The sequence below is a fragment of the Mesoplodon densirostris genome, chromosome 6 (genome assembly GCF_025265405.1).
Source record: "Mesoplodon densirostris isolate mMesDen1 chromosome 6, mMesDen1 primary haplotype, whole genome shotgun sequence".
In the NCBI taxonomy this organism is placed as follows: domain Eukaryota; kingdom Metazoa; phylum Chordata; class Mammalia; order Artiodactyla; family Ziphiidae; genus Mesoplodon; species Mesoplodon densirostris.
Genome location: NC_082666.1, coordinates 119,966,725 through 119,984,758, shown reverse-complemented (window position 1 = coordinate 119,984,758; position 18,034 = coordinate 119,966,725). Strand labels below are relative to the sequence as shown.

The 18,034-nt window shown below is 47.6% G+C and overlaps 1 protein-coding gene across 1 annotated transcript in view; it reads left to right on the top strand.

Annotated features, from left to right (window-relative positions):
• The window catches only part of PEBP4 (phosphatidylethanolamine binding protein 4), a 212,612-nt gene that overhangs the window by 114,052 nt on the left and 80,526 nt on the right, over nt 1–18,034 (top strand). The window contains exon 4 of the mRNA XM_060100532.1: nt 2,060–2,158. Within this exon, the coding sequence (XP_059956515.1) occupies nt 2,060–2,158 (99 nt within the window). The remainder of the gene's footprint in view (nt 1–2,059; nt 2,159–18,034) is intronic.

Sequence of the window (18,034 nt, the reverse complement as noted above, 5' to 3'; positions counted from 1 at the left end):
TATGTTACTGTCAATTTCCTCTTTTAGAGATGTTAGCAGTTGCCTTATGTATTGAGATGCCCTGTGTTGGGTGCATATATATTTATAATTGTTATATCTTCTTCTTGGATTGATCCCTTGATCATTATGTAGTGTCCTTCCTTGTCTCTTGTAACATTCTTTATTTTAAAGTCTATTTTATCTGATATGAGTATTGCTACTCCAGCTTTCTTTTGATTTCCATTTGCATGGAATATCTTTTTCCATCCCCTCACTTTCAGTCTGTATGTGTCCCTAGGTCTGAAGTGGGTCTCTGTAGACAGCATATAGATGGGTCTTGTTTTTGTATCCATTCAACAAGCCTGTGTGTTTTGGTTGGAGTATTGAATCCATTCACATTTAAGGTAATTATCGATATGTATGTTCATATTACCATTTTCTTAATTTGGGGGGGGGGGTTGTGTCTGTAGGTCCTTTTCTTCTCTTGTGTTTCCCACTTAGAGAATTTCCTTTAGCATTTGGTGTAGAGCTGGTTTGGTAGTGCTGAATTCTCTTAGCTTTTGCTTGTCTGTACAGCTTTTGATTTCTCTATCAAATGTGAATGAGATTCTTGCTGGATAGAGTAATCTTGGTTGTAGGTTCTTCCCTTTCATCACTTTAAGTATATCATGCCACTCCCTTCTGGCTAGTAGAGTTTCTGCTGAGAAATCAGCTATTAACCTTATGGGAGTCCCCTTGTATGTTATTTGTCATTTTCCCTTGCTGCTTTCAACAATTTTTCTTTGTCTTTAATTTTTGCCAATTTGATTACTATGTGTCTCAGTGTGTTTCTCCTTGGGTTTATCCTGTATGGGACACTCTGCGCTTCCTGGACTTGGGTGGCTCTTTCCTTTCCCATGTTAGGGAAGTTTTCGACTCTTACCTCTTCAAATATTTTCTCGGGTCCTTTCTCTCTCTCTTCTCCTTCTGGGACCGCTATAATGCAAATGTTGTTGCATTTAATGTTGTCCCGGAGGTCTCTTTGGCTGTCCTCATTTCTTTTCATTCTTTTTTCTTTATTCTGTTCTGCAGCAGTGAATTCCACCATTCTGTCTTCCAGGTCACTTATCCGTTCTTCTGCCTCAGTTATTCTGCTATTGATTCCTTCTAGTGTAGTTTTCATTTCAGTTATTGTATTGTTCATCTCTGTTTGTTTGTTCTTTAATTCTTCTAGGTCTTTGTTGAACATTTCTTGCATCTTCTCGATCTTTGCCTCCATTCTTTTTCCGAGGTCCTGGATCATCTTCACTATCATTATTCTGAATTATTTTTCTGGAAGGTTGCCTGTCTCCACTTCACTTAGTTGTTTCTCTGGTGTTTTATCTTGTTCCTTCATCTGGTACATAACCCTCTGACTTTTCATCTTGTCTTTCTTTCTGTGAATGTGGTTTTTGTTCCACAGGCTGCAGGATTGTAGCTCTTCTTGCTTCTGCTCTTTTTTTTCTTTCTTTTTAATCTGTGTCTCTCACCTAGAGTAAAATCTTCCTGAAAGTATGGGTCACACCTGCTTGTTCTCTGTTGGATTCCCAGCACCTAGAACAGTTTCTGGCACATAATCGGTGTTCAGTAAATACTTATTGAAGAGATGAATGAATCTGAGCATTCCTTGCAATCGGTACAGTTCCTGACACGGAGTAAGCTCTCCTGTATTTGCTGAGTTAATGGACAAGTTGCTCCAACTACACTGTGAGCTTCCTGAGAGCAGAAGCCCTGTTTTAGGTTTCTTTGTTTCCTCCACAGCTCCTGGCATGATGTTACAGACTTCTAGGTGCCGAGTAAATATGCTTGTTTGATTTATTCTTCTTTATAAAGGGAAAGCCCAGATATTAAGCTGTCTACTTGATAGACTTCATTTCTCTGAGAATAAGCATGTGACACAAGAGGAATGTCATGAGAACAGGGATGAATCGAGTAGGAAGCTTTAGGTGTTGGTCAGCCTCTCTCAGCTGGAATTGAGGTAAAAGGAGAGTCTGCACCTTGTGGATTTCCTTTCCAAATTCTAGCCACGATGCTACACTTCTTTCTGATGAATGTGCTACAGGGTGCAACCTACATCCTGGTGATGGTGGATCCAGATGCCCCCAGCAGGTCTTCTCCCAAAGCTCGATTCTGGAGACATTGGCTGGTGACAGATATCAAGGTAAGCAGGCCAGAAGGCACTTTCTGATTCACTGGAGATTGGGGCTGGAGGATTATCATTCTGCACAGTTCTCAGCTCTCATTCCGGAGCACTGGGGACTCTGATGAGCAAGGACTTCCGTGTCAGGTCTCCCCCAGCACCCAGTTGTCACAGCCTCGCCCATGTTTTCTAATAATTTCAGAAAATGACCCAGGACCAGTGATACACAGGGTCAGGATATCCTTATCTCAGGATCAGCGGGGAGAAAGCCCCCATTTGTAGTGTTTGCTGATTTCTGTAGTGTAAAGAAAGACCCCCACCATGGCCAATTTCAAGTTAGTGATTTAAGGACTGTCACAAATTTTCTGAAAATGTAACAATTGGCTCCAGCACACCACTGCCAGGGGCCTGGATTTTGGGGGCACCAGGTGATTCTGTGTAGTCCAGGTGGCAGGGGACTCTTGCAGCATCTCCTGCTGATGGGCCAAGGGGCATGGAAGAGGCATGGCGATCTCTTTTTCTTTGTACAGAAACAAGTGGCCTCCCCTCATTTTTGTCCTTTTGTCGTCAGCCATAATGACAAAGGAGCCAGGCTCAGCCTTTCCAGAGTAGGTCTGAGGGGCGCAAATCTGGTGGCTTGTTAATGGGCATTAGGTGAAAAAACAAAAAACAAAAAGGCTCCATTGCCAGGCAAGTTTCGGAGACTCTGGGTTAAAATGTATTTATCCCGTTCCCCACTGAAGGGCCTTTTAGAGCTTTTAATATCCTAGTATGCATTATATAACATGCATTTATTTTCCAATCTCACTTGACTGTTGAATCTTGTGTTCACGAGCATGTGGCAATGCACTTTGGGAAAATCCACACTAGCATCAGGCATCCACGCATCTTATGCCTAGAAAGCCTGCCGATGGCCTTTGCATCACACGTGCAAAGGCACCAACCCTGTAAGACAGTGCGAACCCAGACCTAGAAAGACTAAGTTTGGATCCAGGCTGGGCTGGTTCCCACCTCAATGACCTCCATCATGTCATGGAGTCCCTCTCGGCGTTTTGTGTTTATCTGTAAGGTGGGAACCATGTTACCTCTGCTATGTGGTTGTTGTGATCATCCAGTTACAGTGTCCTAAGATGACTCTGTAAAACACAGCACGTACCACAGCTATAAGGACTTTGTGTTTTTCCTTCTAGAGCTACGGGGCAGAGAAGGGGTACCGGTCTGAACTAGCTATTGACTCTCCTGGAAAGGCTGGGCTCTCACAACCATTGGAGTGGGGACGTGGTGGTGTGTGTGGGGTTACCCTGGCAACCAACCCCTCCCAGTGACCACAGGCCCTTCATAGGATGCTCAGGGGAACAGCCTGTTTTCAGGGACAGCCCTGGCTACGGCCTAAGAAGGGGCTCCCTCCAGGGAGACTTGCGGCAGCAGCTTCTGGGACAGAGGCCGAGCCGGGCTGTTGAGGGAAAGTAGGGTCATTGCTCCATCACCCTTCCCTGGCCAAGCACCCCTCTCGGCCTCATGGAGAGCCTTGGAAACACCATAAACATGTGAAAGGGAAGAGCTGGGGGAGAGACCTGACTTAGTGGAGGGAGGGGAGCTGAGAGCACAAAAGGGAAAGATACTGGATCCTGCCCCAAATTAGAGCACAGGCGCAAGGTGGCCACAAGGGGGTGAAACTCTCAAGAAAAGAATACTGCTCTGGTCATCATATTTACAGTCTGCCCCCATGCACAGGGCTGCCTGTAAGAAGGTTCTACTGGGCAATTCTGAGTCCCAGTTTCAGAAACTGGAACGAAGTGGAATGAGGATGGAATCATTTCAGAGTAGAAGGGACCTTGGAGCCATGAGGCTTCCTCTCTTCCAAGCCTGAAGTCTCCCCTCCCCCAATACAGGACAGGACAGTTCTCTCGCACAAGCCTTGTGGTGCCAACATGGGTTTAGCCCCAGCAGCCCAGCTTAGAAGCAGAGCAGGTGGCAGGTGGCAGGTGGCAGCTGGCCGGCGAGACCACTAAGCCACAGAGCTTACCAGGGCCACCTGCCCGGGTGCGGCCCTCAGCTTTCCCGCTCAGGCCGGAGGAAGCTTGGGTTTCCGCCGCATTTTCACCCACTTGCCCTGATGCAAGGGTCCAGCAGGAAGCAGCAGCTCTCCCCAGCTATGTCCACTCGGCCTGCCCGCCAGCCCCCACATTCTGCCAGCTGCACAGCCAGTAGAAAAAACAGGCCAGTGTAGGTCTCAGGCTGTGGACCACGGCCAAAGGAAGAGAGGGCTCTAAGCAAACCCAGAAGCACTTCCTGTGTGTTGGTGATAGCTGTCAGTCCTCAACATTAGAGCACATTCGTATCTGCTGGCGAGCTTGTTAAAATGCAGATTCCTGGGCACCACTTGGGTCAGTCTGGACAGAACAGGGCATCTGCATTCAACAGGCATCCAGGAGGGGTTTAGCAGCTGGAAGGAAGACGGCAGATTCAGAATGCCTGGGTTGTTGTTAATATCACCTGTCTGTGAAGCAATTTGCACAATTTCCTTTTAATCCTTGCAATCACTTTGTGAACCAGGCATTATCCGCATTTTACAGATGGGGAAATAAAGCCTGGTGAGATTAAATGATGCAGTCTCTCAGCTAGGGGGTTGTAGAGGTGGGTCTTCAATCCAGGCGACGGAATTCCAAACCACCATCCCATGTGGTCATGCTTCACACCACATCTCTCTCATCAACTCCACTGTGGCGAGGGGCATGTCATGGTGCCCTTTCTGTAAAATGGTAAGCATAAACAGAAACAGAGCCCCCGTCATCCCAGGGCTCTGTTCCTGGTTACCTTTTACAGGTTGATGCTTCCAGGGAACCTCCCCAGGGAATGCTGTCTTGGTAAATAAAATACACTTGATAAATATCTTGGACCCCCCCCATAAAAGCAAACTCTACATATTATCATAACCCTCAGCAGCAAGCAGCCTCAGCAATAAGGCATGCCATGAAGTCACTGCAGATATAGAATGACAGTGGCCCTGCGATTCACAATGGCCACAGAGGCAAACTTGGTGGAACCTAGGCTGGCCGTGTTATTAGGGACTCAGGCCTAATTGGGTGGTGGGCTGCCCCATGGCCATGGGAGCCCCTCAGTAGGGACAATTTTTGGACTGCCTGTCCAGGTTGAAACAGAATATAAACCAGTCCTTAGGAATATGTGAAACATTTGCAGCCCCCAATGAGAGACTGGTGGGGTCTAGGACAGAGTAGGGTAAAGCTCTAGTCCTTAAATCAAAACTAGGAACTAGAGAGAAATCCATCAGGAGGGACCAGGCATTCATGGCACCCTTGTTCATGTCATTCAACAAGTGTGGATTAACCATTATTTGTTATGGCATAGTGTTTCAGGGTGCGGAATCTGGACCCAGACTTGTGGTTCGAATCTGAATCCACCAGTATTAGCTTTGTGATTTGGGTTGGGTGGGGGCGGACGGAGGGGAGTTGCTCAACCTGTGTCTCAATTTGCTCGCTTGTAAAGTGGGAATCCCAATAGTCCCTGACTCACTCTGGTGTTACTGATGCTTAAACGAGTTTTCTTAAGTAAAGTGTTTAGAACAGGACCCAGAACACATAGGAAGTTCTGTGTAACTGTTTGCTGTGATGTTATCATGATTGCTCGAAGTCAGACCCTGCACTAGCACTGGGGTTACAAACACAAACAAAATAGGGGGACTCCCTGCCCTCTGAGGGCTTCTACTCTAGGAGGGCAGGGGAAGGATGCTGCAGCATGCGGGTAGGGTTATGAGGGCACCAGGAGCTGGCTGGGGCCGGAACTCCCTATACCTGTGGGTTCTCATTCACTCAGGGAGAAGACTAGACTTTAGTCCCCAAACCTGGCCAGACCAGGGTAGGCAGGGACTGATAAATAAAGCGTGCTGTCTTTCTGGGTCCCCTCTTTGAAAATCTCTCATTGAGCGAAAAAGATTTCAAACAGAACATTGACACATACCATCTTTCCCTCCCCCCGGTGCCACATCCCCAGCTTTTCCTTTAAGATGCTTTCAGTTCTAATTCAATCTAATTAATAATCTTCGTGCTAAAGCCTAATTAAGATATCAATTAATTTGCATCATTCATTTCAGAAGAAATACTTATTGGTGGTTCATCTTCTATTTGTCTCTGAAATTAGTGCTCAGGGCTTTTCATGCAGATATTTTCATTACGTTTTTTATTGTTAATGGGAATATCGAACACAGGAAGATGGTCTATTAATACTTTCCGCAAAGACTATCATGATTGGTGACAAAGAACACCAAGAACAACTAAGGAGACAAGGGTACCTTTTTTCTTCCAAAAAAGAAAATCTTCCTAGAAACCGTCAATGATTCTAAAATTTGTCCTGAATATCTTTTTTGTTTTAAGAAAGAAAAGGAAACAGCAAGTTCATGTTTCCCTTTCATTCAGTGCCCTCAACCTTTGGCAGCTGTAAGTGCAAGCAATTCTGGGCTGAATTAAAAGGACCTTAAGGGCTCATTATTCTGTCTACTTTTCTATAGCATTGGATTTTTCCATAATGAGAGGTGTTTTTTTAGAGGACCTCTTAGTATGTTCGGTGAATAAGATAAATGGGTAACCCAATAAACAGAGCTGGGATCATAGCCCCTTGCTTTCCAGCTAGGTGATTAGCATGTGTCAGGACTCTTGTGTTGGAATTATTGGTCCCACTGCTGAGAGATCTCAGGCAAGTTACTTGACCTCTCTGAAATTGTGGCTTCTTGTCTGTAAAACTGACACAAATCCTTGCTCTTCAGGATTGAGACAGGAAAAGGGAAATTACATATGCAACAAGGAGAAGCCTCCCTAGAGAAAAGCACTATATAAAGGGGCAAATTTATCCTCGCTCCTAATCAATCGAGCAGCAGATCCAAGAAAAAATTTAAATATAGGGCTTCCCTGGTGGCGCAGCGGTTGAGAGTCCGCCTGCCGATGCAGGGGACACGGGTTCGTGCCCCGGTCCGGGAAGATCCCACATGCCGTGGAGTGGCTGGGCCCGTGAGCCATGGCCGCTGAGCCTGCGCATCTGGAGACTGTGCTCTGCAACGGGAGAGGCCACACCAGTGAGAGGCCCGCGTACCACAAAAAAAATAAATAAATAAATAAATATATATATATATATAATTATATAATCCGATTTTCTGTATGCTCCAAAGCAAGAATAAACAGAAGAAGAATAAATAAATAAACAGAAGAAGAATAAACAGTCTTCATCAGGACCACATGTTCAGATGAAGAGGTCAAACCAAGGAAATAGGATTAATTAATTCATTCTTTCTTTAGACCTGTATTTTTAGTTTTGCTGCTGCTATTTGTGCGCATGTCCATGCACGCTTTGCCCAGCCCCGTGAGGGTCCATTTTAAGTAATAAACACCTGCAAGGCATGGCATATGCTGCCTAAGAGCATGTCGGTTTGGATCCAGGAGCCCTAAAGAACGTTTGATGATGGGGACAATGCAGAGGCCCTGGTTATAAACCAGATGTGTACGTGGCCACCCAGATGAACTGAGGGAGACTCCAGGCTCTGCCACTTCCAGTTGGGAATCTCTGAGCCTCAGTTTCTTCATCCTTAAGATGGGCATGATAATAATATCTATTTCCCAATGTTTGATGAGTTTAAGGGTCGTGGCACAGAACAGAAGAGTAGGGCCTTGGTCAATGTGACTCTCTCTCCCACCACCCCAACTCTGAGATCTGACCACAACAGCCACTTATGATTTAGCAACTTTCCTTAGGCTGTTGGACTCATGTTTTGCAAAGTAAGAACTCTAGGCAACAGCCCAACACACAAACCATGTGGAAAAAGCAGCTCATCCTTTTTTAAATTATTATTTTAATTTTATTTATTTATTTATTTTAGGCTACGTCAGGTCTTAGTTGCGGCATGCAAGATCTTTCATTGCGACGCGCAGGCTTCTCTCTAGTTGTGGTGTGCCTAATTGTGAAACGTGTGGGCTCAGTAGTTGCGGTATGCGGGCTTAGTTTCCCCGTGGCATGTAGGACCTCAGTTCCCTGACCAGGGATAGAACCGGAGTCCCCTGCATTGCAAGACAGATTCTTAACCACTGGACCACAAGGGAAGTCCCAGAAGTAGCTCATCCTTTTGCCTCTGGAGTCTGGATGGATCCAGGCCTAGCCTGGAGGCACCAACCTGACCCAGACTTACCTTGGTGGGGGAAGTAGTTGGGGGAAAGGGGGTCTGCCCCATCACTCAGCCTCTGGGAATTGCCCTGTGACCCCTGGTCCAGATCAGGGTCCCCTGGAGTCACCCCAGACCACAGCCGGCACACGGGCTGGGCTGCAAGTGCCAGTCAGGCCTATGGTGTGTCTCCCACTGTCAGGACCCCAACGCTTCCCACCTTTATTTTTAACCCAACCCAGCACCCCTCCCCATTTCCTTACCTCTCACTATCTCCACTTGGCTGTCATTGTCCCGCCACAGAGATACCTTCGCTCCCATTCAAAATAATTTAAATAAAATGTTGCTACAAAGTAGAATATTATCTTTTGATGAATGTTTTTAAAGCCCTTTAGGTTTTCATGGTAATTTGCGGTGTAAAATTATTTGGAGATAAGAGACAAATTAGCTCTCAGATGCCGAGGTCGCTGTGTCCTGTTATCCATGTGAGCACTGTTTAAATATAATCAGCCCTTAGACTAATGCAGCATAATTGTTCATTTGAAACAGCTTTTTTTACTCCATTCAATGAGTCATTAAAATATTCAAGGGATAATGCAGTGAATTGGAAATGAATTTATCATATTATCCCATACATACTGTAGTGCTTCAGGTAACTAAGGAGAAACGGGGAGAGAGAATATGAATATTAGGTGCACAGGCAGGAAAGGGGCCAGGATATACAGGAATATGGGAAACAAAGCTTTTTAGGTGATTTATGGAAAGTGTGTATAAGGAGGCTGACCGGGAGGGGTGAACAAAAAGGGAAATGCTGTTCTTTGAAGAGCCCTCTCTCTCCCCCTCTCTCTCTCCCTCTCTCTCTCTCCCTCTCTCTCTCTCCCTCTCTCTCTCTCTCTCTCTGCACTCTGAGAATCTGTGCTCCACCACAGCTCCGCAGTTAACTTATTTTTATCAAATATGTTTATATCAGAAAGTCGTTATGGAAACCAATTCTGCCATCCAGGAGCATTCCTGGATCAGGCAGAAAACTCTCTCTCTCCCTTTCTCTCTGTCACACACACACACACACACACACACACACACACACACACACACACACTCCTACCCCTCATTCGCACACACACCCATAGATGCCCCAAAGCTGTAAAATGGCTGAGGCTGAGACCAGACGTCCAGGCCCACCCCCTGCCCTGCTATGAGAAACCTGGGCTCGTGACCGTGCCCTGGGCCCCAGACCCCACCCCGAGCACATGTGCTGAGGCAAAGACAAAGGGCGCCAGTAGCAGCATATTCGACATGGTGATTCTTCCTTGATCCTAGGAGGGTCCTGTGGGTGCGCATGGCTCGTACCACACCTGGAATACTGTCTTTTGTTCTGGCCACAGCATTTTAAGAAAGGCAGCGAGCAGCCTGAGTGCAACAACCAGAAGGGTGAGGCTCTGTAGAAACCACAGCAGGAGAGCAGGGATGGCTGGCCTGTTGGAACCACCAAGGGAAGCCATGAGAACCGACTTCCAGGATCCTCTAAAGATTTCTTTTAAAATTTGAAGAAATCGAATTGGAAACCAGGGAAGTCCTGCTGTGCTCTACTGGGGAGAATTAGAACCAGTGGGGGAAATTTACATGGAAGTCAGTTTGGACTCCATAAGAAGGAACTTTCTAAGATTTGGAACTGCCTAAGAACTGAGCATGTACTCCGCACTGGATGGAGTACTTAGCACTGAAGGTACTTTGTCACAGGTGACCCAGGAATACTCCCCCCGCAACCCCCCCACCACCACACACACAGGAGTTAGAGCAGCTGACCTGTAAGATGTGCCCCTTGGTGTCTACAGTGTTTCCACCTGCCATGTTTCCCCTCCTGGGTAGAGATACGCCTCTTAGAACTTATATCCTTATAACATGTTAGCGACAATAATGATTAAAGAAGGAAGAATAAAAGGAAGGAGAAAAAGGAAAGGGAAGAGGAAGACAGAAAAGAAGATAAAATATTTGCACACTTAGCATGTCGTGCTGGGCACTGTGCTTTCATGGATTTCTCATTTCATCCTCACAAAAGCCCAAAGAGGAAGGTAATCTAGACAAGAAAATGAACGCCTAGAGGGGTTAAGTGATCGTCCAGGACCCCACAGCTGGTGAGTGACTGACTGGGATTTGAACGCAGAGCCTGCACGCATTATCACGACACCACATTAGGTCTCTAGAGTTTAGGTAGATTCCACCTCCTGCTACCCAGGCCTGGCCCCTGTGACAGCTTACGTCAGGGCCAGCTGTGGCTGCTAAGAGGCAGCGGTGCTGGTGTGAGCAGTGCGGTTTGAGGTTCCTGGCCCCCTACTCTTCACCTCCATTGTTGGCCGTGCCCACCGCAGCCGTAGCACAGCTCTGACGCTGGGCCTTAGAGAATGGATCTGGGAGGCAGCTTCTCCGACTTAACTGTGAGCAAATTATTCACCACTCTGAGTCTCTTCCCTCAACTGTTAAAGAGGACACTAGCAAAAGAAAAGAATTTTATAAGCCACATAGGCATGTAAGCAAAAAATATCATTTGTCAAAAAAAAAAAAAGAGGACACTAGCATGAAACTCGCAGGAACGTTGTGAGGACACAATGAGTTAAAACGTGTGAAATACCCAGCACCTGGCACTCAGTAGGCGCTGCCTACTTGCTGGCTCTCTACTCCTCTACCTACCATCACCGTAAATCCTCCACAGGAAACTTAGGAAGTTGAGCCTTTGGCAGTAAAGAGCTTATGTCACTCCCAAGAGGTAGAAAAGGGCCTGGCTGGAGAATGAACTGTCCACTTGATTGTCACTTAAAAGACCTTAAGGGAAAACAGCCATCACAGGCAGAGGACTTAACCAGGAAGTGCTGGGACCAACTGTTTAACCTGCACTGTGCTCAGCACTGTGGCTATTAAAAAATAATAATGTAAGACACACATGATAGATAGATGATAGATACATAGATAGATAGATAGATAGATAATAGATAGATAATTGGATGAATAAATGTTAGGTGGATTTAAAATGTGTTTTTCCTGCTCCCCAGTTGGAAAGGCAGGGCTCATGTATAGGAAACAGAGAGTAGAACTCACGGGGGTTAGCATCAACTCAACTGGGCCCTTTAGACTCAAATAGCTGTGAGAGTTCAGATCACTCTCCCCTTTACAGTGAGGCAACTACTCCTCCTTCAAGGCTCAGCTCAAATGTCACCTCCACTGAAAATCTTGCTCTGACGCCCCCAGACTGAGTTAGTCAGTCCCACCCTGGGCTCCTACCACACTCAGTCAAACCTCTGTTAGCGTCCTCGTCATAGGAGTTTGTTATTATTTATGAGTCTCTTTTCCCTATTAGACCATGAGTCCCTAGAGGGCAGAACTGTGTCATATCCTGTGCACTTAGCACAGTGCCCAGAACATAGAAGGCCCTCAGTCAATGTTGAATGAATCAATGAACGAAGGCATGAAGGAAAGGATGGATAAAAGAATGAAGGAAAAGATGGATGGATGGATGGATAGATAGTGGCTGGGCAAGTGACTGGATGGCTGGATGGGGTGATATCATGTTGTGATAACTTTACAGTGGAGATAGGAGTTGTGCTGGGGCTTGAATTATGAGCAGGCCTGGAAAAGCCAAAGGATATAAGAGACTGCAGTCCGGGAAGAGAACAGAATAACCAAAAGCTCAGACATTTGAATGGGGTAGAAAAAAAGAATCGTAAATATCGAATTAAAAGCCAAGATGGCTGAGCTAATTAAGGCCCTTAGCACCTCTCCCTAGAGAGTTATTGCAGAAGCCTTCTAACAGATCCCCCTCCTTTAACCTCATCCCCTACAAAAGTATTTTTCCTTCATGGGTGATGTTTCTAAAACTGAAATAGGATCATGTTACTCCCCTAGTTGAAGCCTTCAGTGACTTCTCAGTGTCTCAGGACAGAGATAAATAAACAAGGCTCCACAGCAGTGGTTATCAATCCCATATGCATCCTTTCTTCCTTCCTCCCTCCCTCCCTCCCTCCCTCCTTTCCCTCCCTCCCTCCCTTCCTTCTTTCCTTTCCTTTCGCCTGGTGGGTTCTACCCTGCTCGAGGGTCACCTCTTCTGTGGAGCCTTCCCCCTTGCCCACCTTCTCTTCTCCCATGGATCTTGGGACTTAACTCCACCCTAACCCTCTCTACTCTGTACTGTAGTCATTGATTTACTTCTCTGCTCCCCTCACTACACAAGGCACAAGTCAAAGGATTTGACTTTATAAACATTTGATCTGCAGTGCTTGCATGAAACCCATGGCCTAAGATGTGCTGAACACATGCTGAAGGAATGAATGAAGGAATGAAGGAATGAACAGAGGTGGTCTGACTGATGCAGAAAAAGGGAATTTATAACCTTCAATGATCTAAAAGCCTCTACTTCTATGATGGATCTAAGATTATATTAACTTTCTTAACTCTTGCATTATGGTTTGACATTCTATTATTAGCTTAAAATTAGCTTAAAAGTTAATGAAAACTCCTCTGATCTTTTCCCTTCATGAACTCCTGCTAGGCCAAATCTTCCCCATTCTGTGCTTGTGCAATTAATTTGGAAGCTAACTATAGAACTTGAGATTAATCCCTATTAAGTTTAATTTTTTTCAGTGCAGGCCCATCCTTCCAAATTTGCCAAAATTAACTGTTTTATGTCACCCTTCATGTTAGCAGTTCCTTGAAACTTTGGGTGCCCTACAAATTCAGTGAGCATGCTATCTATAAAGATACTGAACAAGGTGGAGCCTATGGGAGAATCCCATGGCATGTCACTAGGGACTGCCCTTGAGGTTGACACTAATTTATGAGTTAACACTCTTCAGGAATGGTTTGTTAACTAAGCCACAAACCCACCGAACATCATAGTCATTGAAGCCATATTTGCCCACAAGGCTACCATGATTGCCTTGGTCTAAAGCCTTGGTCGGTCAAGCTGTACTGTGCTTACTTAGCGCTTTCTCCTGGTCATGAACAAAGAAATCTAAGCGGTCGGGAGTGACTTGTTTTCAGTGAGCCTATGCAGACTCTGTTCAGTGTTTCCTCTGTTGTCTCAGACCATCTGCTTATTAAATTATTATGGAATTTTGATGTGGATTGATATTACACTCACCAACAGGAATCCACATTTTCCCTTCCTGTTTCTCGAAGTGACTCTGTGATCATAAATCTCAGCTCTTTCTGGACCTCAAAGGTGTCATTCATCTAGAGATCTTAACTCCTATAAAGCAACTAAGTGTTTGCAGATTACAGAAAGGCTTCTTAGGGAGAGGGGCCCGAGCAAGTAACGGTCCATAGCGGCCTGAGACACACAGAAGGGTTGAGACAAGGGTTGAGGCATGCAGCTTGGCAGGAGCACCACGGCAGGTGGTGTGGCAGGCAGAGCCAGAACCTCAAAGGCCTTTAATAATACACTGACCAAGATGCAAACTAGTATACATAGGATGGATAAACAACAAGGTCCTACTGTAGAGCACAGGGAACTGTATGCAATATACTGTGCTAAACCATAATGGAAAAGCATATGAAAAAGAATGTATATATATATACAGATGTATATATATATACATATATACATATATGTGTGTGTGTGTGTGTGTGTGTGTGTGTGTAACTGAGTCACTTTGCTGTACAGCAGAAATTAACACAACTTTGTAAATCAACTATACTTCAATCAAATTTTAAAAATCAATGAATAAATAAATAAATAAATAAATAAATAGACCTGTGTCCAGGCCTGGGCAGGGAGTTTGGCACATGGGCTGTTGGAGGATTTTAAACACGAGGATGAAAATGACTTTGTGGGGTTTTTTTGTTTGTTTGTTTTTTTCTGTTTTTGCGGTACGTGGGCCTCTCACTGTTGCGGCCTCTCCCGTTGCGGAGCACAGGCTCCGGACGCGCAGACTCAGCGGCTATGGCTTACGGGCCCAGCTGCTCCGCGGCATGTGGGATATTCCCGGACCAGGGGCACGAACCCGTGTCGTGTCCCCTGCATCGGCAGACGGACTCTCAACCACTGCGCCACCGGGAGTCTATGACTCTTGATCCTCTAATCGGCAGTCCTCAACCTTTCTTTGCGCCAAAATGTTGTTCACATGCGCAACACACTCCCCTGGGCCTCCCGGCACATAAAACAAGCTCCAAGTTCCTCGCAATTCCCCGTGTACTTGCCCTCCCGGTCAACAAAGCGCTTCGAGCACGGGAGAGAGTGAGATCGTTCGAGAGAGGACGTGGAAGCTTCTCCCGTTTATTTTAAAAGGTAAATCACTCGCGGGAGCTTTGTCCTTAGCAACACCCTCCTCGGAACCTACTTCCCTAGTGATTTAGGCCCCAAGGTCGGCACCCGTGTCAGGTGGGTGTTGCAAACTTCAGCCATACACCTTAGGGAACCAGAGTGCGCCAGTGGGCAGGGTGGGGCCTGAACAGCTCTGGTCGGGGAGCATCAGCCAGCCCGTGGCAGGAGGCGTGCTGGGGGCGTCCGCAGGGATGCAGGCCCCAGAGTGAGCCACGGCGCCCCCCCCCGCCCCCAGTCCGGGCAGCGGGAGGGGAGGAAGGCCCGGCGCTTCCCAGGGCTCTCCTGCCAGCCTCGGCCCAGAAAGACACAGTGACACCGGTATGGAGAGATCGGAGGCCAAGGCGGCAGGAAAAAGCGAACCGCCTCCCCGCAGTGGGCTCTGTTGTTTCCCAGACAGACGGAGAGGAGGAAACCACAGTCCAGATTCTTCAGGCAGAATCTGGGGCTCTGCTTGGGTGTGGGTGAGGGGCGGCCAGCAGGGACTTAAATAGGGTGCAAGACAGCGCCCAGAGCTCCTTGGGCTACCGGCCTGTCAAGCCCTTGGCTAAGAATTCGCTTTTTCCTTTCAAAGAGGGTGGAAGTCACTGTTTTCTTGTCTCAGTTGATGAACAGATTCTGGGTGGCAGGAGTCACCATAGAAACAGGTGCTATCTTAAGCAAATGAGCCTTATTAACCTTAAGAGTGGTGGAGTTTTCACAAGATTGCACATATAGGGTAGGAGGGAGAGCGGGGTTTGGCGGGGGGAGGGCCGACGTGGCCGGGGAGCCGTGCCGTTGCGGCTCTGGGTGTGGATGCGTGTGCTCGCGTGTGTACACGTGTGCGTGTGTGCATGCGTGTGGGGGTGTCTGCGTGTGCTTTTGCAAAACCGTTCCCCAGGGAGCAAGCTCACGTTCTATCTTTTCCCTAAGAAACACACACGTCCCCCAAAGAAACCTCAGCCTCCTTGGGACCTGGCCTCCAGGTAGCAGAGGTCAGAGCCTTGCCTCCACCCCTGACTCTCTCTCCCAGGGCTGCTTCCAGTCCCTGCCTCAACCGCACGTCAGGAATAGGTGCCTCCCTGGGGGCCCACCGCCAGTAAGCAGGGCCCTCTGCTGCAGGCGGCAGTGATGGGAGCGGGAATCCTTCCACGGGGTGGACCTGGGTCCTTAAGGCCGCTCTGTATTTCTGAACCAATGATGCGCCTCCGTGAATCCCAATCTGTAAAAAGCAAAAAACACCACACACTTCACAGGGCTGATGAGAGGACCTGGGTTGACGTGGAGCATCTGCCCCAGCCCTCCCCCTGTGATGGGCCTCCTTTCTGGGGTGAGGAAGGGGGTATCTCCCCACAAGCACAGCCGTGACCTGACAAAGATTTTCCAAAGCCAAGGTTAATCTTTCCCAGCATCATCTCATCCTATAGGTTTCCACTCCTGCCTGCTGTGATGTTAGGACAAAGAACCTGCCCTCAGGGAGGTTACCATCATTTGGTGGGGAGGGGGAGGATTTGAAGGCTAAGGAACCTCACCAGGAAGCAGTGAGCTGGGTAGAGAGATGAGCTACAACCGCTCAAAGGGAGCAGGCAGGGAGGGGGTAGCTGAGGAGGGGTGGGCGGGTCTTTGAAGGCCAGGTAGGACTGGGGTAGCAAGGAGGAAATGTCTAAGAAAACGGAGTGTATATTCACCCCTTGAGGCAGACTCAGCCAAATTCTGGACTGTTCCTAAGTCGTGAAAGGTAAATAGGAAATTGGCACTCTCCCACAGGAGCTGGGAGTTGTGCATATTGGCTCCAAGAAGCTCGTCTGCTGCCCTCTGCAGCCCCACCTTGGGCAGGACACTCAGCCCACCCTAGTCTGGCTCCAGTTCCGGGGAGTAAACCTGAACCGCCATTCCAGGGGCTCTGAGGACCAGTCCTGTGAAGCCCCGCCACGTGTACCCTGAAGGCACAGGATGGAGCCAGCCTGCCCAGGGACTATGCCCTGGGAAGGCACAGCATGAGGGGACCTTTTATTTTCCTTTGCCCAGAGGAGTCAAGGGTCCCGACACATGCCTGAAGCTGGGACGGGGTTGGCAGGCTGGAGGAGGGGCTGCTTCCTGCTTCATAGATTTCTAGATCTCCAGAGCTGGAAGGGCCCTCAGACTTACGTGGTCCTCCTCCTCCACTTTACAGATGAAGAAGCTGAGGCCCAAAGTCATCTAAGCTCGTTGGTGCAGAGTGTGGACCAAAATTGTTGGGGAGTCCCAACTTTTAATCCTACTGCTCTTTTCCTGTCACTGTCCCAAGCTTGCTGAATGAGCAAAGCCACCGCCTGGCACGTGCCTAAGTCACTGGGTGATTAACCACGTCCAGGGAAGGAGAAAGGGAATATTCCTGCTGGCCTCCCAGCTCTCACATCCTCTCTGTCTCAGAATCAAAGTTCGGCATTTTGTGAGCTTCACCTGCTCCCAGCCAAGGACTGCAATTTTAATAGTTCCAGGAACGTTCTCCCAGTCTATCCATGTCTTCCTCCCAAATGTTCTTCCCCATTGGCTTTAGAGGCGCCTGAAATTCCTTCATAGCAGGGAAAGCATCGTACCGCAGTTGAAGGTGAGGCTGAAAGGGCTGCTTACTGGGACTGACAAGGCCCAAACTGTAAGTGGCAATAAAAAAAAAAAAATACTGGAATGTGGCTGGGCCACTCATAGGAAAACAGAGCAGGAGGTCCCTGGGCAGTGATGGAAAGTGAGGTCTGGGGAAGATGGAGCAGAGAAAGAGAGTCAGAGGAAAAGAGGGGGCTCTGAGCCTAGCTCTGTCTGCCCCCAAGGTCCACGCTGTTTCCTCTGCACCAGCTGCCCAAACATGATGCCTGTTCCCCTCGCTCGTGTTTTGGTTGTACCCAGAAGTGACTGAGTAATGACTCGGAGAGATCAATACCATTCAAACAAGTTTTATTACTCACAGTCCCCAAGAGAAGGGGCCATGTCTAGCCATGCAGGGTCACATGGGGAAGCACCAGTGTCCGTCAGGAGGCAGAAGGAGGGAGAGACGAGGATGGCCCAGGGCCTTTCCTGTGGTTTCTGCAGGAAGGAATGGGCGAGGCAGGGTAGGCAAGTTTGAGCAATTTTAGGATTGGAGAGTTTGGATAATATCAGCAGACTCTGGACTATGGGGGTGGTCTCTAGTACCCGACCTTGGGGTGATTAGGACAAGGGAATATTGGCTTGGTGTGTGAAAGTTAGACAGAAGAGTTGGTTGGGGGTACAGCCTCGGGGTTGACTGATTTGTAAATGAAAGGTGTATTTGCAGATGAGTGGTTTGCTATCTCTAGGAATTAGCTAGCCCTGGGAGGGGCAGTGTCTCCAGGATTAGCAAGCCCTCGGGATGTCAAAGCATCAGAAAAATACAGAAAATAAAAAACATGATCAATACACCCGGAAACCCCCTTCTCCCCAAAAGCTGCTC